General features: G+C 51.3%; 1 protein-coding gene across 1 annotated transcript; it reads right to left on the bottom strand.

The window, feature by feature from the left end:
• Positions 1 to 322: 322 nt before the first annotated feature.
• On the bottom strand, positions 323 to 19,600 carry CFAP251 (cilia and flagella associated protein 251; the record flags this gene model as incomplete). The annotated part of the gene is made up of 21 exons (XM_082491928.1): positions 323 to 484; positions 1,432 to 1,533; positions 2,734 to 2,962; positions 5,662 to 5,805; positions 6,015 to 6,105; positions 9,013 to 9,176; positions 9,385 to 9,499; positions 10,020 to 10,204; positions 10,514 to 10,687; positions 11,484 to 11,632; positions 11,723 to 11,970; positions 13,720 to 13,914; positions 14,501 to 14,718; positions 15,048 to 15,092; positions 15,395 to 15,472; positions 15,957 to 16,037; positions 16,491 to 16,599; positions 17,064 to 17,173; positions 17,727 to 17,867; positions 18,011 to 18,463; positions 19,544 to 19,600. The coding sequence occupies 21 exons, from the start codon at positions 19,598 to 19,600 to the stop codon at positions 366 to 368; spliced, it is 3,207 nt and encodes a 1,068-aa protein (XP_082348054.1). The 3' UTR covers positions 323 to 365.
• Between the last annotated feature and the right edge of the window lie 1,051 nt (positions 19,601 to 20,651).

Raw genomic sequence — 20,651 nt, 5'->3', positions numbered from 1 at the left:
AATAAAAACTGTCTTAACGTAATGAAAATAGACTGCATCTGGCAAAAACCCATTGGAAATGAGTTCTAAGAAGGTTCCAGCCAAGGATGGAGTGGCCAATTCAAGAAGACAGCATGGCAACTACTACTTCACACTCTTTACAGCCATCCCAGTGTTTCCCTATGTAGGTTTGATCCCAGAGGTTTGTGGCGTGTGCTAAACTGGGGGCTTATGTCATAATTTGATTAATATGAAACTGTGATCTTTACTTTTTAATAAACACAAAATACAAGTTTTGAAGGTAGTTGAGGACAGGAGACTGGAAAGTAGGAACAAGTGGAAAACTTTGTGGCAGTTATGCTTCTGTGTCTTCGTAGAGCAAAGATTCATCTCTTTTTTCTGTTCTTTTTTTCTGGTTCAGCAATAGGTAAGCCAAGAATATCAGCAGTGAATATCTCTGCTGTGATTTCTGCTGGAATTTCTTCTTCGGTCAAAGCTGCTGCACCTGGAGAGCAGTAACAACACAAAACACACAATAGCAATGTAAAAATAGCTTTCCAGATTAGTAAAACTTATAAGCAGCAGAAAGTGGATGGAATGCTTTTAAAGATGTACGAAGTAATCATGAAAAAATATTGGTTTACTGGCTTAATACTATATGCGTTCGTGTCAGAGATCGAATCCGTCGAACCTGTGAGGCTGCGAGCCTCACCTTGCAGTAGGTCCCTGCCTCAGAAGAGTCAAGGGGCCAAATGCAACTTTTATACACTGGCCATTTGATGTGATTTTAGTATCCCAAGGAATCCAGGGATTTCAAAGTTGCTTTACGGTGCTAGGCAGTTCCCTTTAGGGGCTGCACCTTCACTGCGTGAGTCCATTGCCAACAGCCCTAACCAGATGCTGTTCTGGACTGGTGTGGACCGGGATGTGAATCGCACAAAAACGCAGCACTTCCCAACAGTTCCAGTTACAATGGGCAATGCTACTTGGCTGAAATCAATGTGTAATTTGCTGTTCTAAACTGGTGTGGACTGGGACATAAATTGTAGACAAATGAGGCAGTTATCAACAGCTCCCTTACAATGGGCATTGCCGCCTGGATGAAATCAACACTGTAATTTGCATATTGTAGGATTCCTTTTTGCCTGTGGACTTTGGCATGTAAACCTTCCACTGTGTGTTTCTAATTTCAGTTCCAAGCCAGCAGATGAACAGCAATGTAATCTTGTCAGGTCTCAGTTATATTTCATCGACTGTTTATTTTCAGATACACCCATGCAATTGCTGCATGGATGAAGGACAATCTATAGCTCTCTGACTATTTTTGCAATCCCATCTGAGCGTTTTTGACAGCTCTTGGCCTAACAGGGTGATTGGCTTCTAATTTAAATTATTCTATTTGGGAACTGAAGCGATCCTGCTTCTGTGCTGTGTGGAATGCTTATCCTGTACCTGAGGGATCGTAGTTGTCCAGTTCAGATCCTCCTTCCCTAGGACGTTTGCCCATCAGGGTGGCCAGACACCACGCCAGCTCGTCCTCTGTCATATGCTCTCCTGTACACAGCAAAGCAAAACCAGACTCTTGGGTTACGTAGTCGTTAGCACAAAAACTAGAAGACAACTCAAACAAGAGTGGTGTACAACAAAACAGGACAGTTTGAACAAGGATTTGACTTCTCCGAGGCAGATAAACATCTCCAATCAAAACGTGTGATCCCAACACAGGAAAATGTTCCTAAGGCAAATTGTTCTTGCATACTGCATTTTGGGCAAAAATATTTATCGAAGGGAGAACTCATGCAGACAACTCTTTAGGCTACATTACACTTGCAGGGGCTTGAGCTTCTATTCCCTCTGAAGAATTCCTTGCACAGGACAGACCACAGTCCCTGTCACCTCGTGTCCATGACTGTAGCCATTTCCACACAGAGGAGGAAGAGGAAGGTGCAAGAAAGTCTTGATTTGGTATCCTGGAATAACCTGGACATGGCACTTGTCCCCAGTTAGTGGTTGGCTCATGCCCTGAAGCATAATGTCATAGATCTGTTATGAAACTGTTCTATCTAATGTATCTATTTATCATCATATAAATAACTAACCTTTCTCACACTGGTCGAATCCTTGGTTTCCAAGGATCCTTGTGGCAAGGAGTTTTACCAGGTGACATACTGAGTAAAACAGTATTTCCCTTTACCTGTTTTAATGCTTAGCTGCACTTTTACAACAGGAGCAAGACAACAGAAGTTCGGTTTTTACCTCTCTATGGTATTGGCGATAAGCACATTTATACACATCTTTACAATGTTCTCCCTGCTTCCGCTAACTAAACCGTCCCGCCTTTTCAGTCTTTCATACATAGATTCAGTCCAAGACTGACCAATTTCATCCCTCCTTTCTTGTCCCCCTCTTTTTCAGTTTTATACTACCTTTCTCGAGACTGTGTGACTGGAAGAGAGAACAATGATTCAGATAAAGGTGTACTGGAAGAAGGATAATTTGCCAAGATCCATACCCCTCATCATTTGACAGACAAGATACCTCAGGCCAGCAGAGATTTCCAGAGCAGTAAAAGAGGTGCGGCTGAGACAATAGATGTGATTATTCAATCTAAAATTTTAAGACAGGTGGCTCCACATGCCTGCCCTGGTTACTGAGCTATAGTTCCAGATTAATTTTTTGCTGCAGTGAATACATGCTGAAATTGGAGGCAGAACCAGGAAGCATAAAACTAATATTAGAAGAGAAATAACTCACCTCTGCACTGAAGCAGCAACAGTAAGTCTCCTCTGTCAATAACTTTGTCTCCGTTCTCATTATCATAACCAAGAACCTGAAACGCTCGTTGTATTTTTTTCATTGACAAGCCAAAGGCAGGTCGATGATTTACATAAAGTTTGACAAAATCCCCTAAATTGATTTTTGTCACTTGTTCTCCAGTATCCACATACTTGCTGAATTTTACTTCGTTTATCATTTCTTCAATCTAAAAGATCAAGGCAAGACAGATTGTTACACATTTTCTTTTTGAAGAGCGTCAGACCAGTTTCCGATCTCTTGAATGCCAATGTACCGTAGACATGCACGTACTGGTACCACAGATGTCACAATCGTATCCCAGTAATGAGCTAGGGCTCAGCAGCTGAGGATGAACATGGCTAACTGTTACGCACTTCTTGTTGTGATGATATTAGGCAAAGATGGGGGTAGCAGATATGTAGTCACTTGGGGTTTCCTCTGTTTGCTTGTGTGACAGGCACTCAGCAGCTGTTACCAGTACCTTTGCTGCAGCTGTGTCACCACCTCTGGGGACAGTGGGCAGGCAAACCACAAAACAGTAAATATACCACCCTGCTGCAAAAGTACATGCATGAAAGTCCCAACATAACCAGGCTGCGCACAGTACGTACACACCCGGGCAGGCATCAGCAGTCTCTCCCCGCTGATGCGCGTCTGGTGCAGTTCTGCCACTGCACAAGCCAAATCTGAAATTTGCTTGGAGGGGCTGACATCCTGCACAGCTGGACCGCTCTTCTCTTGGGCAAACAGGCAAGCACTGGCCATGCTGGATACTAGTGGTTTTCCTAAAGTCTGGTGCTGTGAGTCAGCCCCGTTGGCAGCTGTGCAGATGTGTGTCCGAAAGGCAGGATCTGCTCCATGCCTTCATTGTACTCGTGCTCCCAGAAGCAGCCCCCTTGCAGATACACAGGCAGCAGAGAAATGCCGGGAGAATTGCCCGTGCCAACACGTACCAAGCATGCTGCTCCTCGGGAAGGGAAGCTGATGCAAGGTCTCCCTGGGGAGGACTTTGCATTCAGCCTTGGGCCTTTGTCCTTGTGTCACAAGTTTTTCCACTGAATGAAGCCCGGGGAAGAGGGAAATCTCAGCCTTATATTTTTCCTGTAGCGAATGTCACACCAGGCAAGAAGCCATTTTCACTCAGTTCTAGCTGATCTGGGATTAGGTTTTATATCGGCCCCACTGAGCTACAAAAGAAAAACACCAATTCCCAAAAGCTTTGCTAGGCAGCCCAAGCTGCCTTTTCTCCCTCCTGCTTTTCCTTTATTAAAACACTCTAGAGAGAGATGAACTTTCTCTCTGGATTTTAATACTGTCCTGCCCACTTCGAGAAGCAGATTGTAGGTTGCCTGGTTTCACACCAGCTTAGCACCTCTCTTTCCATGCCTGAAATGCTGCTTTTCATTTTGATTTGGGGCAGGGGAGGGTTAACAGTTATTCTTCCAGAGACATTTCCCAGGGGAATTATGTTCTCTCTGTCCCCAAGAGGTGAAAATGTAATGAGCCAAGGAAAAGATCTAACAAAGTACGAGGGGATAACATCACAGCTTGACACAAGGGCAAAGCAGTCCTGGCTTAGACGAACATTTGCTGGTTATGGGGGCTCCAAAGCAAGTCTGTTAGGTGGTGGCTGTGGCAAAGGTCCTGCCTCCCATCTGCTGACTCTCCTGGCAGAGAGTGTGCCCGGGCAGATGGGGTGGCACTGACTCACAGCACTGTCTCAACAGCCAGCAGGGTTCCTGTGCAATCACAGAGACAAACGCAGCCTCCCCCGCAGAAAGATGAAGGGAGCGCACAGCAATGTACCGCTTCCCTTGGGAGAACCCCTCCTGCGTTGACAGGCTGTAGCTAGTGCAAAGGGGTCGTTATTTAAATTTCCTTGCATCGGACTCAGTAATTATTTTTTTTGTATGCGCTTTAATTACCCTTTTGCCAGGTTACAACATTACAAATGAGGTTTGTATACAATACAAACTGCCTTGTAGAAACAGCCGCAAAAGGGGAAGAAGCAGCAACTTATTAAATCAGTTGTCTTTTGTCTGATGTAAAATTTGAAGCTAAAAAGCTCTTGAGAAATGTTTGATAGGAAGTTCTGCTGCTGCAACCTGAAAGGCAAGCTCAGAGAGAGCTTCTGCAGAGTTTATCAGTTATGAAAGAGCTTTAAGTTCTGTGTGAATAAAAGCTCCTGTCTCCATCTAAAATCGCTCTTTCATCAGTCCCAGGCAGAACAAGAAAAAGAGACTCTGTCAATGTCCAAATGAGTGGTTGCATGGAGCTGGACATTCCCACCCATGCTGGTAACACATATAGGATGCTCTGGTTGAGTCTTCATCCGACCTGGAGGGACTCAGCCCATGGCCCCCCGCAACCACATGCTGCATGTAAAGCAGCTTAGCCACTAGTAGAAGTCCCAGAGAGACCAAAACGCAACACTGCCTGCATACGAGGTACTTTAACCCATGGACTTCAGAAAGTTGGAGGCTGCTGCCCTTGGGAGCCGAAGGAAGACTTATTTCTTAACTTTCTCAGTTCACCTTCTGAAGAAACCCATCTCTGCAGTGGTGGCAGAGCACTCAACCTCCAGAAGATCCTGAGGTCATCTTTTGTTGAACACTCCTGAACTGTCAGGCTCCAGGTTTGCTTAGCCTGCGCCTGCAGTTGCCCAGCTCTCTAGTGAGGAATCATTACCTTTTGAGGAATTTGTTGCCAGATTCTGACCACTACTGTATTGATGCAGACCAGGTTAAATACATTGAAAGCCAGCAAATACACCCTGGAGCCATACAGCATGACAATGGTCAGAATCTGGCCCTCAAGGCACTTGGTAAATGCAATCAATCTTGCTCTTTTTTCTTTTAATAACAACAATAAAAACAACCGACCGACCTTTTCCTCTGATGGATAAAATCCCATTGCCCTCATTACAGAAGGAATTTCCTCCAAGGGAATATGCGTTGACACCTGTCTGGGCTCCAGCGTTTCGATACCATGGCTGCGCAGCTGTGCATAGTAAAAATAGTCTTCCAGTTCCTGCAACGGATTCAAACAAGATACTGTGAAGTTCAGTTACCAACAGGCGCAGAAGATAAGGCTTCTTTTAAGATTTACTAACAGGCATATCAATGAGATTGCTGCTAAAGGCGAGCTGGACAAAAAATAAAGAAATGTCAGGCCTGTATAAATTAATCTTAAATTCTAACCAGATGTTGCCAGACGGCATTCATGGTAAGCATAATTACCCTGAAGAATTCGCCTTCTCTGCCGCCATCCAGTAGGTTGTAGAATGGCATCAAGTCCTCCCCACCCAGGGAAGCAGCAGCATCCAAGGCACTGGCAGAAGCAGAGAAAAGAAGGCATAGGAAGGGTTCATGTGAGGAGAAATTTCACGTTTCCCTTTCTAGTCATTGTTCACAGACACTTTCAATAAATAAATAAAATCCCTGGGCCTCAGAATCCAGGGAAGAAAATCATTGCCTTGAACCGTGTACTATTTTATCATCAGCCTGTACTTCTGCAGCATATTTCATACCCAGGTTTTACATACAATAGCACAGTGTGGGAATTAATTATTACTGAATGGTCCTCTTGTTTAGTGGAATGAGCGCAGGGCTGGGAGCCAGGAGCTTTTCCATGGACTTGAGCTTGGTGTCTGGCATTTAGCTTTTCTGCTTCCTTATAGAGACATTGAGGGAGATGAATTAGCTAGATCAGCATTTTGAACATGCAGAGAGGGCTGGGGCTTGGTGTTTGCAATAAACCACACAAACCTAAGCTCCCTGTTCCTTGATCTAACACATTCTTCCCCAATAACTCAGTGCAATCCATTACGCTACTTCCTCTGCTGTAGTGGGTGACTGTGTCACAGGTGCAGTCTACATTAAACTGAAAGCATCTGAGTGCCACCTCTTTGTTTCAATTTCATAGGCAGTTGGAGCCAAAAGAATCCGTTCGGCTTGTGCAGATGAAAAAGGAAACCAATCCTGGTAGCACAATCACAGCATAGCGTTGCCACAAAATACCCCACGCCCAGCAGCAAGGCTGCAGCTTTCCCGCACACCTCTGTAGTGCTGCTTCCACAGGGGTTTTTTGCAAGCTTCATGCTTTTTTCATAATTAAGTTATTTGGGTATTAAACACAGTGGAGATGCACAAGATGCCAGAAGCAGCAATAAAATGATAATTAGCTCATCAAGAGCTTCGCTCTGAAAACAAATTACATAGAAATTCAATGTTGCCTGGACCTTGGCCAACCATTATAAAGAAGGATCATTTATATTCTATTGCCTTCCTTAAAATGTCGCTTATTCTGACCCCCGACTGCTTAAGCCACACAAAGTGGAAAAGAAAATAAATAAGCCCATTGCTTTCCCATCCAGGTTTTCTTTGTTCTGGCACATGAAGGTGAGCTGGCTCAGCACCCCTTGGGCTTTCCTCCGAGCAAGCAGTACCTACAAGAAAAGTTTTACGCAGGACCAGCGCGTGTATTAACCAAGAAGCATTTGTCCTAGGCAGGTGAGGGACAGCAGTGTTTCACAGCACTCCGAAAGGCAAAAGTGGGAGCAAGGGCTAAAAGGCATCTCCCGTCGGGTTAATTTGCCAGAAACCAGGAGATGTGCTCTGTGCTATTAGGCTGACATGCAGGATAAAAAAAAAAAAAAAAACAGTCACAAACTGACAGAGACCATGCCATGCTATCTATCTTTTCTAGCTCTGACACGGGGGAAGGTCCTTTTCCAGTCCTCAAAGTGTAAAGGCAAAGTTGCTCCGTCCTGGTCTGGCAGTTTTCAGCTCATTCACAGCTGCCTGCTCCTTTCTGATGTATGTGGGTATCTACCAGGCATCTGCAGCCACACTCATGAGAGGAGAGCCCTCTGCCCTGCTCACGCACTGCCACGAGCAGCTTTGGTTCTTGACATACAAAGAAACCAAAATATATATCCTGCCTTTGCCCCGTTACCCGCCTGACGCATGGGAACACGCGTCTGGCATCGCTGCTCAAGGGAGCTGGCAGAGGGAAATTGCACACTCGCAGAGAAAGGCGGCAGAAAGCTGGCAGGGTTTATCGCTGATGCTCTGGGCCAGAGCCTGGAAATCCTCGTTTGCACAAACAGCCTTCATTCCTCCAGCCACCCCATTTACTGCAGTCCATTTACTCATGTAAGCAAAGCTTTATAGGATTAAGGTGGCTTGTCCTAAATCCAGTCTTCAAATGCAGGGGGGATTTCCTAGCAAATGCTGGCCTATCCCATTTGGAGAGCAGACACTTCTGTAGCAGCCGCTGCCCTGTATGCTTCTCCTGCAGCCAGCGCTGCTCCTCTGATCCCCTGCCTAACCCCGCCAATCCCCCATCACGCTGGCCAGGCCCTCACAAGGACCAGAAAATCCTCTGCTCATCTTCTCACCAATTCGGGTACCATTTCCCAGACCGGAGTATTTTATAGCCGCTGTGTTCACAACCTGCGAGGTCGGCTGGTTTAACCCTTCCTATTGACTATGTGGCTACATCACATAGAGGGAAGCAAAGTCCCCCTCCAAAAGCGTGTCCCTCCTGTTTCAGCTGCCACCCCACATAGCAGGGGGCTGACAGGTCATTGCAATCTAGGCTGACCCCACTGCCATGCCACCATCCCCAGCGTGTCACATGCCCACCGTGCTGAGCTGTCTGGAGGTGCTGAGCTAGGGCTTTTGTGGAGCCTGTGTGAGTGCAGGGCGTGAGGCTCCACAATTAATAAACCCAATTACAGGCCAGGTGTCCAGGAAGTGGCAGCCCCCAGGGTTGAGCGGAGATGCTGCCAGCCTCGACTCATGCTCCTCTCAGCGAGTGGTGGGTCTCCTGCTTGCACGAGTGCTGGGACCTATCCTTTACCCCACGAACCCCCTCACCAGATGCAGTTTGTTGGCCTGGTCACTGGAACAGTGTTGTGGAAGGACAACGAAGCTACAGGGCTTTGTCACTGGCCCTAAAAGGACATATGCTCAAGAGAGCCCTGCGAAGAAACGCTCCCCATGCAGGACACTGCTGTGTTGCCCCATCGGTGCAGCACCGTCCCATAAACTGGGATAAGTGCAGAAATAGCTGTGCCACCTGGCTTTAGCTCCTCTGGACACAAACACAGACCTTTTAGGACAAAAACCCCATTCTCAGTGTAAATGCTGGAGAACATTCACTTCAGCTGTGTTGGCCAAGCAGCTGTGGAAAGCCGTAACAAGACTCCTTTCTCCTTCCTGGGATACTCACTTTAGGTTGACCTCCCATTTCATAACAGTGCAGTCCTTCCCCCCTGCTGTAAAGATGTAGTGTCCATCGTAGGAGCTAGCAAGGTCAGAGACACCATCCGGGTGGCAAATGAAAGCTGAAGACTTGTGGGGGTTGCCATCGACAGGCAAAATCTGCAAGCCCACCTGTAAGGAAAGAGGGAGCCTGGGAGAGCTGAGGGTCCCACGGGAGGGCTGCACCCCGGGGCAGCGCTGCATCCTCCTCCCAGGAGCTCGCTCAGCTCTCAGGCAGGACCAGTCTACCCATGGTTTTGTCTGCAGTGAAATTCCCCCAGGGACCACCACCTCTACAGGTGGGAGGTCTTGTACAGGTGGGGCAGATGGGGCTCCATACCTTGTCCTTTGTAATGTACGCCAGATAGCATTTCTGGGGGTCCGTAGTGTTTCTTGTTGGGAGGATTTGTATCTTCTCCAACGGGGAGCCATAGGTTGGTCCCAAAAGGGTCTTTCTAAAGGCAAACAACATTTTCATCCATTCCAGGCCTTACAAAACATTTTCCCTCTCTGAACGACTCTGTACACAAGGATGGGTAGATATGGGGGAGGTGTGGTGGATGCAAAGGCTTTGTGGTGCTGACTGAGAGGACAGGATAGGACAGGATCCCTGGCTAGAAGGGACCACACTGGGGCTAAGAGAGGGATTTAGTTCTCAGGGATCATTCAGGCCTTGTACTTTGCTTGTGTGGGCTCCTGTCTCTTTATCTGATGTCCAGCTGGTGTGTCTCAAGTCCAGCATGCTGGGCAGACCAAGACCAACCTGCAGCCACAACCTTACTAGGTGACACACTAGTGAACAGGAGAGTGGACACAAGGATGGAGCAACCTGGGGGTCCTAAAGTCATCCCAAGAGCTGCATCACGGATGGGCAAACACACGCTCATGGGTGAGAGAAGGGCAGGCATTAGACAAAGGAGAACACAGAGTCAGGATGGGGCTCTAGGCAGAGGTGGACATGAATCTCTCCTCTACCTGCACATTTTGGTCGTCGTGTTGTAGAGCTTCATTTTGTAGCAGTTGTTGGCAGTGAGGATAAAGGACTCAGTGCTGAGCTGTGGGTACCAGGCCAAGCACAGGGGCACAGCAATCTGCTCTACCCGGTCCCTGTGCAAGACCACCAAGTGGTCCTTTCTGCTGCTGTTCAGGTCATATTCAACCTGAAGGGAAGACAAGGAAACACAGTAACTCTCCCATTGTTTGCCAGCACCCTGAACCTTGCAGATTAACTGGATCTAGCATCTCTTGCCGCAGCCGGGGCGAGCAGCCCACAGTAGCAGGGTGTCAGCCCTGATCCCTGCACAGATCTGCCCTGAGATCAGACTGAGAAACAACCCCCTGCGACGGAGCTGGTGGGGAGAGGTTTAGGAGCTGCAGAACCAAAGACTGAGTCTCCCTCGATGCCTTTGTCCAGCCTCCCACTTTAACCACAAAGCCCCACTGCCCTTTAGACTTTCACATCGACCTACCAGCTGCCGGTCCTCCCCAAGGCTCAGGAGCCTGGGCTCGTTGCTGTCTAACTGGACCCCAAAGAGGATGCTCCGGATGGGTTTGTAGTGGGAGTGCAGCCCTGCTAGGTGTTCCCAGCATCCGCTCCCTTTTTTCAGGACTCTCTTGTAAACAGTCACTGAGTATTTCTCATCCTGGAACGACAGTGCAAAGGTCAGCAAACCACGATCCCCGCGCACATCCCCTGGCTGGCAACAGGCAGCTTTGCGTGTCCCCTCCGGGCTTAGCTCAGTCCTTTTGGTTTTGTGAGTCCCACCAGGAGGGTTGGAGTCACAGGCAGGATAAAACACCGGGTCAGACAGGTTTGGGCAGCTGCTCCCAAGGGCAGCACTGCAACAGTCCTCAGCCTGGCTGGAGCATCCTCGCTGGCTGGAGGACATACCCTGCTGTGCTCTCACAACAGAGGGGCTGTAAATCGAGTTCAGTGACTCCCCAGAAATCACAAGGAAGATGCTTCCCACTGCTGTGCTCTGGCATCCGTGCATGAAGGGGGAATCCTTTTCTTTGTACAGATCATCCATCACCAGTTGCTACAACCTCTGTGCCAAACTGCTTCAACAGTGCCTCAACACTTCTGCACCAAGATGTGGGACCAAGGGAGCAACCCTCCTTGTGCTGCACCAGCCAGGAGGAAATCCCTGCTCCAGCCCTCTCTACAGATGGATGCAGAGCTTAAGGCTTGTCACTAAAGTTAGTGATGGGACGCTGCCAGCAGCGGGTCTGTGGAGCGGCTGTGCCTGGTGACGTTTTTACAGAGTGACTCTTCAAGCCAGGAAAAGCATTTCAGAGTCATGAAGTCCCAGGGGAGGGACAGCCCTCCGCACTGCCTGCTCTGCCATACCTCGCAGGATGGCCGGCAATCCCCAGTCCCACCGAAAGCTGTGCCACGAACTGCGCACGTAAATCACCGAGAGGAAAAAACAAGCTTACAGCAGTTGCAAGGTACTCCGAATCATGAGAGAAGCTAATATGAGTTACGGGACCGTGTGAGAACCTGAACTCTTTGCAGCTGGACTGAAGGGAAATGGCATCGAGGATGTAAACGCTTCCATCAGTAAAACCAGCAGCCAGGAAATAAGCTGAAAAGCATGCCAGAAAACTCGTGACACAATCGCTCCTCCCGGGAAGCCCAGTGCTTGCCACATGGGGAGGTCAGGAGGCCAGGATACCTTTAGGATCGTAGGACAAGCATTGGATGCCGGCCCCAGTGAATATCCTGCTAACGAGGTACTTGGTTTGCTGGTAGTCCCACACCTTCAGCAGTCCACAGTGACTCCCCACAGCAACGAGCGCCCGCCGGGGGTGACAGGCAATGGCATTCACAGCTTGCTTTGCCTCTTCCATGACTTTTTCAAAGTTTGTCCTGTCTGTTGCAACACGAAGCACAGTTGCATCCGAGGTTGAAAGGATAAAGTTCCTGTTTAGTGTGAGAGAAACAGAATTTGATGAATCAGACTAGCTGGCTCACATCCCTCCAAGCTGTATTACACATCAGTCTCTTTTTGGCAACTTAGTCGGACAATCACTTATATTTTGCGATATACAATACGCAGACATTTCTTGACCTGGAAGGCAGGTGGTACTTTGTATTCATGACCTGGTAAATCTCCGCGGGAAGACACTGGAGCCAGTTCCATTTTCTACTTGGGTAGGCAAGCCAGAAGATGAATGACATCTGTGTAGCTTTTGCCATTTGCAAGTCACTGGTGTGTGAGACGGACAAATGAGCAATTGAAGATACTCTGAATAGACTTCTCATATGTCTCCATGCCACCAGTGTCAGTGGCTCCATGTTGACCACGCTGCCACGGACAAGGTCAGAGGACAGTTTCCGTCCCACACCACAGACAGAGCGGCTGCCTGTCTGTTCGCTCAGCCGCGCTGACCGTAACGCAGCGAAGAGGATCCCGCTGCATAATTGGTGATGTCTGAATAATACTGCACGTTACAGAACAAATATGTGTAGTCATCAGTCCGCCTGAAGTCTGGAAGTCTGGGCCCAATGCAAGGGTCAAGAGAGGACCACACAGAGGTCTAGGAGCTGCACAGACAGACGTGCGTGGCTGCATCACGTGGGCAGCACAAGTAGGGAAACGGCAGCCATCGGGTTATGCACATCTGGCCCGGGCCCTGAAGGATGCTGCACCTCTCACGTGCTTTAGCTGGGCTCTTCGCGATCCCACCAGCCTGGTGGGACGAGCAGGCTCGAGGCTTCCTCTTTGGTTTTGTGCCGTTTGTGCTGCCCAGAGCAGCTGCAAGCGACGGGAGCTGCAGCAGCAGCACAGGAAGAGGAATGAGACAACAGAGATGGACAGGGAAAACCAAACCATTCCCCAGGGCGCTGCTCCAGGCTGGAGAGGAATCTGTCCCACATGGCTCTTTGGAAAACATGTGCGCCTAAGGACAGACGTTGCCAGGAGACCCTTAACAGGAGTGACAGACATATGGTTTGTAGGCTGGATGGAGCCACAGAGCAGCTTCATCTGGTCTGCAGACTCCTATAAACGCTCAGGCACAGCTACGTCACACAGAGGGGCAGAGAGTGGCTGTGGTCAGGCTGGGGCTGTCCCATCCTCCTGAGTCAATGTGGCACAACCCAGCACTGGTGCTATCGCCGCTGGGGCAGTCTCTGCACCGCCACTGACCCGATTAGCTTGCCCAGCCATGATAAAATCTAACTGGAAATAGGCATCCACGGGAGGGGTTTAAGGGGGGGGATTAAGGGGCCCAGCAGGAGCTGGAGGCTCGGCATTAGCACCGCCTGGTGTGCCGGGTACGTGACAGAGGAGCTGTGTGCTCCAGGACCAGCTGATCATCTCCGTGCCTGCGTTAACGCTTCTCTCGCCTGCGCAAAGGCATCACATCAAGTTCCAAATTTAGGATGTGTGGGAGCCCACCTGGGTTTTGGCAGAGAGGGGCTGCCCAGGAGACACCCACCTGCTTGTCTCTGGTGGGCAGGTGGGACAAATACCCAAAATGAAAGTCTGCGGAGAAGGAGAATAAAGGGGCACGTTCCCTGCCTGTCCTTCCCAGAAGCCTAGGTACAGGGTTGAAACCTGCTCCAGCCGAAGCAGAAGCCCATGGGGCAGCTTTGGGCTGACCATCTCCCCAGCTTTCAGGATGCAGGGCAAATGCAGAAGACCTGGGTTTGCAAAGGGGCATTCACCTGGCAACGAAGGGCTGGCTGCTGGCGGTGCAGGAGGTGGAGCAGGCTGGGGAGGCACCAGGAGGATCAGGAGGAGTTTTGCAGAAGGAGATGGACCGAATGGGACCCACTTTGCTGTGGCTGTAGCAGGCGAGGAGCTGCAGTTGTCCATCGTAGAATTTAACCTGACCTTTTACATCACCTGTTACGATGCAACTGCAAGGAAGGGAAAGCTTTTAATGAACACACTGACTGAGAACTCCCAAATATTTCTTGGATAGCATCCTTGGGCAGAAGCAAATCTCTTCCCCTTTTCCCTGCACAAGTGCATGAGAAAAGCACCCTACGGATGTGCAGAGGGAAAGCCCAGGGCTGTGCAGAAGACACCAGGCTCTGCTGCAACCCTGGTGTCCCCTGCATTGTCCCCAAGGACGTCAAGGCGTTTGGTGGCTGTCTGCTCCCTCTGCCGGTAAAGGCCAGGAGCCTGAGCAAGACTCATCCACGATTCTCCATGACCATGGCCAAACCTGTGTCTGAGCTACCTCAGCAGAGCTGGAATCGCACTGCCAGAAGTTTTCAACCTTTTTTTTTTTTCTCTTCCCCAGCCAAATCCATTGCTGAAAAAAAGCTGGAGCAATGTCTCATAAATCAGCAGCACTTTCCTGCATGAATTTGCCTGGTCCTTGCATGCTGCCAAGTGACTTAAGACTGCAACACTTGGCCGTAGTTCATCAACACTAGCTTTGTGGCTGAAATGTCTAAGGACTGCAGCTACAACTACTGAAAACTGCCATCCTGTTACCTCTCAAACACCACGAGCACAGTAAGGCTCTCCTTCTGCATAGGCACAAGTTTGGCAGCCTTCATGCTGTGCGGCTTGACCTGCGGTTCCTTGGAGGGGATGTGGGGACTGACCGTGTCCCACACCACCAGCTTCCCAGCTGAGGTGCCCGTCAGAGCTTGCGAGTTGTTAAAATGAAAAACCGACTGGCTGAAGTGTCCCACCACACTGTTGAAGGTCTGCGAAGAGAACAGCGAGGCCGTGCGTTCATCCTGGGTGCTGGCTCATCCCTCCTCAAGCAGAGATGTTCCTGCTTGGTCATTCCACGTAACATTCCCTCCATGTCTCGTGGCAGGACCATCACAGGCAAGAGCCCCAGGAGAAGGTGCAGTGGGGCATCTCTGGGAGAGAGACCCCCTCCTGACCTCAGCTCTTGTCCCCTCAGGAGCCTAAGGGGGACAGGATGGGGACATGGCCACTGTTTTTGCTTAAGGAGATGGGAAGGGACAGTGCTGCTGCCAGGAAGAAAGCCAAGAGGGTGACATGCTGTGGTCCCCCCCGTACTCACCTGGCCGCTCAGGAGCGGTGCACCATACTGCAAACCGGCATCACCCTGGGGAAAGTGGAGAAAACGTCCAGGACAAACATTTTGTAACTGTGCTCTGCAGTGCCACCATGTCCCTTCCTCATTGTCGTGGCACTGCCCCCACGCTGTGGTGACCAAAGCAGGGCTCCTGGGGCAAAAAGGCTCCAAGAACTTCCAGAGAACACAAAACACCCTCCCTCCACCCGCTCCCCTCCCAAAAGCTGCTGACCGGCATGCTGTTTCGTGAGTTTGCAGGTCCCCGCGCCGCCTCCCGACCCTCTGGGAGTGTGTCTGGCACCAGAAATACAACTTCCCATGTCCCTACTTACCCACAGGTAAAATATCACCTGGGTTTTGCTGTTGCTGACAAACTCATAGGGGTTTTGAGGGTTAAAAATTACATAATCCTGAAATTAAAAGGTGAGAAGAGCATAAACACCAAGCTGAGCAATGCTTTCTGCTTATTCTTTCATGCAAAACACCTGCTTTTATCCAAAACCCACTTCACCACCTGCACTGAACTGAAAACAGAGGCCAAATTCCCTGTGAAACCCCAGAGCTGTGCTCTCTCCATTGTGAGCGGGGACAAGCTGGCAGGGCTGTGGGCTTTTCCTGCCATGAGCCCTGGCCGGTGCCAGGGCCACGGTGGAGGACATCCCACCAGGGTCCCTTCCATGGCCCGTGGCTATCGGGCAGCAGAGGAGCAGTGCTAATGACACCAAGATGCTCTGCAGGGACAGGGTGTGATCCTGCCTCCCATCTTCAACCAGCATCCACCAGCAGCCCTGTACTGGATGGGGGCTGGGGGGTGCAGGAGGGAGCCGGTGAGGACAGGGCTGCCCAGTCCAGCCCAGTCACACTCCTCTGCACCACTCGTCCGTGGTCACTCACCTGGTAGCCAAACTCAGGCCTCAGCTCTGTGCTGCACACGGGTTTCTCTGTGGGTGAAGTCCACTTCCAAACACAAACTCTCTGTCAGAGAAGGGAAAACCAAGGGACTTTCTGGGCTTTCTGGGAGCTTAGGGGAGCAAGATTAACCCTATTCCCTCCAGCTGCGGGGGGGGGGGGGGGGGGGGGGAGGGGAGGGATAAAGGACTGGAGCAGGATAAACCCAGCACATAGCCTGGCAGCAGAGAGCTTAATTTTAGGAAAAAAATGCTAGAAACTACTTCAATGAAAGCTCATTGGAGTCAGGAGCTTTTGTGCCAATTTAAGATCTGTTTTCTCAACTCCACAGCATTCACTTTAATGAAATCCAGGTCTGTCTTCCAATGGCTCAGCAAAACCAAACCACCACTCTGCAAACCTGCCCCACCTCTCTTCTGCTCTTCCCATCTGAATTCTCCCCCTTCCCCTTCCCTGCACAAGGAAAAAATTCCAGGGATCTATCCTGTGAGGCGACAAAAGAAGAGATATTTTCTTTACCTGTACTGTACCAGCACTAATTGTTGCCAAATACTTCACATCCTGGGAAACAGCAATAGCACTGACCCCATCCACTGGATGGCTACCGAAGATGGTGCGCACTGGTATCCTACGGAACAAAGTCCTCGTGGGTGCTCACGGCAGCACAAGGGGTTCGTGGCAATTGCTTAGCAAAATCTGTGACACAGTCCATCCAGGTCTGCGTGGCAGGGATGGAGTCTGCAAACATCGGCGCTGTCGCAGGAGCAACCAGCACCATAGCTGATGTTCAGCGTCCTCTCCATCCCTTCCTCCCAAGTAAATGGCTCTGGGAACTTGCCAGTAGTCTTTTAAGAAAATACTACAGCTTGGAGACATGGTGTACTTAGTCTGGAGGAGCTCGCACCCCATCTCAGTCTTCCTTGGGTGGGGGTGATACAAGGACAATGAAGCCCTCAGTTTGGTTTTGGCTCCTTTGCTGCTTTACCCCATCCCCAAGTTTCTCCCATTTCACTCTCTGCTGAGGCTGGAGTCAGTCCTAAGTGATTTATGGGACATAAGAGGTTTCCAACAAGGAGGTTGCTGGGAGCTTACCCAGAGAAGGAGTCCCACACGATGATCAGAGCATCTGGCCCTTGGTCGGCAGTTGCAACCCAGCGCCTGTCTTCACTCACACACAGACAAGAAATGACATTTGTGTGGCCCTGGGGAAAGAGAAGCAGCAAAGTGCCTCGGAGGCTCCAGACCTGGTGGCTGTAGAAAGCATTCATCAAACTGCTTTGCTCGTGAGCAACCCTTGTCTTCCCTCCCAAGCATCCTCCACTCTCATCCTTCCAGCCCAACTTTTGCATCCCATTTTTCACAGACTCTTCTGAGCCTGTCACCCTGTCCCTGTGCCCTGCTCTGGCTGTGGCTCCCCAAGCTGAGGACCGGCAGAGAGGCCATGACCCACGTGCTGCTCACCATCACCACTGCGATCCGACACAAAGCGCCTTCCACCAACATGTGTTGGGAATGACAACAGGCATGTGAGCAAAATGATGCACTCCTTTGTATGGGCTGCTCCTCGATTCAGTTATAGGTGACCCTTAAGCACCCTCATATCACAAATATATGGAACACCCACATGGTGTAGCTGCTCAGCAGCTGTGGCAAAGACCGCAGACCGCTCCAGCTGTGAGCACCAGGAAAAAAAGATGGAGGGAGAGAGTTTGGGAGAAGGAGGAGGGAGATAGATGCACGGGCTGTATGCCAGACCTGCAGGTGGTACTGCCTGTTCCCCAGGACATCGTAGATGACCACCGTGTGGGAGGCGACGTACAGGAGCACCCTGTCCTCCCCGTCCATCAGGCTGTGCACGGCGAGGCTGCTGTTGTAGCCCAACATCCAGGACAGGCTCTGCAGGGAAGAGAAAGCTCCTGGCTCATACCAGCCAGGACAAAAAAGCCACAAAAGGTCTCGGGGGTGATGGAAGAGAGCTGGGCAGGAGTGCCAGGTGCTGTGCATACCAACATGGTGGCACTGTGCCCATTGGTACTCACGAGGGGGTGAAGTCTGGTCTGCTTGTCCTCCTGGAAGAGCATCCCCGGTGTGGCCGCCCACACCAAGCTGGCAGAGCCATCGTGCCGGTCATACTCCCTGCTCCTCTGCTGTGTTTCCTGCTCCTCACGGCCTGAGCAAGGGTTGGAAATGCCCCTCTTGGGCTCAGGCAGTGCTGGGGGCGGTCCAGGGGGTCCGGCACCCTCCAGGCATGATGTCCCAGCAGTGTCTTCCCCTAGGGCAGTCCTTGAGGCGGCTGTGTCCTGCCTTCCCGCCCAGGTGCGTGGGATCCCCATCCCTGAAGGAGACCACAGGGCACCCAACGGTGCATCTGCTCCAGCATCCTCCAGTGCGCCTTCCTTCTCCTTGGCAGCAGCAAGGTGATGCTTGGAAAGGGAGAGAGGTCTTGGTGGATGCTGGCTCCTGGGCTGGTCCAGCTGGGGGCTGCCCTGCAGCTGGTGGGAACAGACCCCGGCACATCTCAGATCCAATCTACAACACTCTCAGGGCAGGCCCCAATATCAGGATATTCCTTTGCTCCAAACTGCCTATGGATTTGTACCAGGGAAAAAATACCACAGGAAGTTTCCCACCAGTCACTGCTTCTCTTTCTACACACCTCATCTTGTTCTCTTTGCACCTCCACAGCGTCCCATGTCTCACACCAGAACCTCTTCCAGGCAGCCCCTATCACCTGGACTAAGATGCCCAAGTTTCTCCTCCAGAACTAACCTGTAGGTCCTTTGAAGGCAAAAAATCTGGCCTTTTTGCTGTCCATCCCTCAACTATCCCCCCTGCAACGGTTGACTGCTGCAATGGGGCACACAGTCACGAGTTGGAGAGGGGCTGATAGCAAATTGAGTTAAAAACAGGGGAATCGGGTTCTAGAACTGGGGCTGAGATGGCTGCAAAGGACCCTCCAGCAATCCCAGCTCTGCTGCCAGCGTCTCCCACCATGCTGCCCAGCAAGCATATGGGAAGAGAAGGTAAAAAGGAATCCCACCACCACCTTCCTTGGCCCCTCATCAGGCTGTTAATAAATGTATTAAATAGCCCTGGGGTGTCAGAGCTTGCGGCAGCCCCTGGACAGGCTTTCCCCCATCTAGGCACGGGCCACCTAATCTTGTTCTTGGGATCCACATCAGCTTCTGCCTCTCCTCACAGGGTTACTTGATTTTCTGTAGCAATCTCTCACGCAAGGTATAAACCACATATGGGCACTGTTTTTGTTTCCAAGGGAGGCAAGATAACATTTCTCTTAGTGCAAGGACGGGGATGGGTTCCCTTCTGCTCATGTAACCCTCAGGCAGCTCAAGTGCTCAGCGAATATTGAGGACTGGACTGAGACTACGCAGAGACGCTGCATCTGCTGAGCCCCACTGGCGGGATCCCCACTCTGCCTCCCCGGGGACATCTCGTGAGAAATCATGTCTGGGACACACCAACCCCTGGTCCTGGAGCCGAGGGCTCTGCTTCCATCAGGACCTGCTCACGGACCCCGTGCTGGGCAGGGCTTGTGGTGGTGCTGTCCTCACCTGCTTAGGCCGCACGGCCATCTCCTGAGCTGTCTGTCCGTCCTGGCACGTCTCCATGGCCTCGCTGCTTACTCCTGTTCTTCCCCCAGTTGGGTCCTCTGGTATGACTTCACTTCACCCATCCGTCCTCACCTTAACCCTCCTTCCAGGGAGCTGGGGCACAGAGATGCTCTGAAACGCTCCCCCTTCCCCCCGGGGTTTGGCTGCACAGTGACCTGGAATTTGGCACAGCAGGAGGAAAGGGTACATATGAAACTGGGAAACAGGTCCCAGAGCTCCTTTTCAGCTCCAGTAACCCTCCTGCCGAGCACAAGTAAGCCCAGCGCAGCCCCCGTTAGCGCCAGCTGAGATCAGGCTCCCTCCCCGCCTGCCTGCACACCACGCCGGGCACGGACATTTGCCCTCAGATGGGGGGGGTTGTCACCATCCCCATAAATGGCAGCAGGGCGGCAGCGGGTTCATCTCTGACTCCACAGGTCTGGGCTTGAGCCAACACCGAAACCTCGTGCACAGAAAGCTTTCCCGGGAGTGGGAAGGGGGAAACCCTCCCCCTGGCCCTGGCAGGACCCCCACGGGTCTCACTGGGGTCACCGCAGACCTGTTCCCAAGCCCCCTCCAGGCCTCAGTGCCTCCCCAACTGTCCCCCCCATCCTCCCGCTGCCCTAAGGGACCCCCCTGGGGACCTCACCGCTCACCGTCACACCGGTCCCCGCTTCTGTTTGCATCTGACTGCCGTTCCCAGGCAACGGCTGCGCCAACAGCCGCACCAACAGCCGCCACCAGCGACAGCCTGGAAAGTGCCGGGGGACAGAGAGGGGCCATACGGGGAGAGAAGGGGGGACCCTCCTCATCCCCACTGGCTGCCACAGAGAGGCAGCACTGTCCCCCTGCCCAAAGCAGGAACCTGGTGGCGGGGGGGGGGGGGCCTTCAGCCCTTTGCCCTGCCCAAGCCGAAATCCCGCTCGTGGCTGTGGCAAAGCCCCCTCACCATGGCCAGACACCTTTGGGACCAAACCCTCGCCCTGACCAGGGGATGGGATGAGGGGTCTTTACCCGATGTAGACAGCTTCTGCTCCTCTGGCACCCCTGAGCAGGACAGGCAGAGTCA

This window comes from Vanellus vanellus, assembly GCF_965231255.1.
Source record: "Vanellus vanellus genome assembly, chromosome: 16".
Taxonomy (NCBI): domain Eukaryota; kingdom Metazoa; phylum Chordata; class Aves; order Charadriiformes; family Charadriidae; genus Vanellus; species Vanellus vanellus.
The sequence above is the reverse complement of the archived record's forward strand: the minus strand, read 5'-3'. Positions and strand labels throughout refer to the sequence as shown.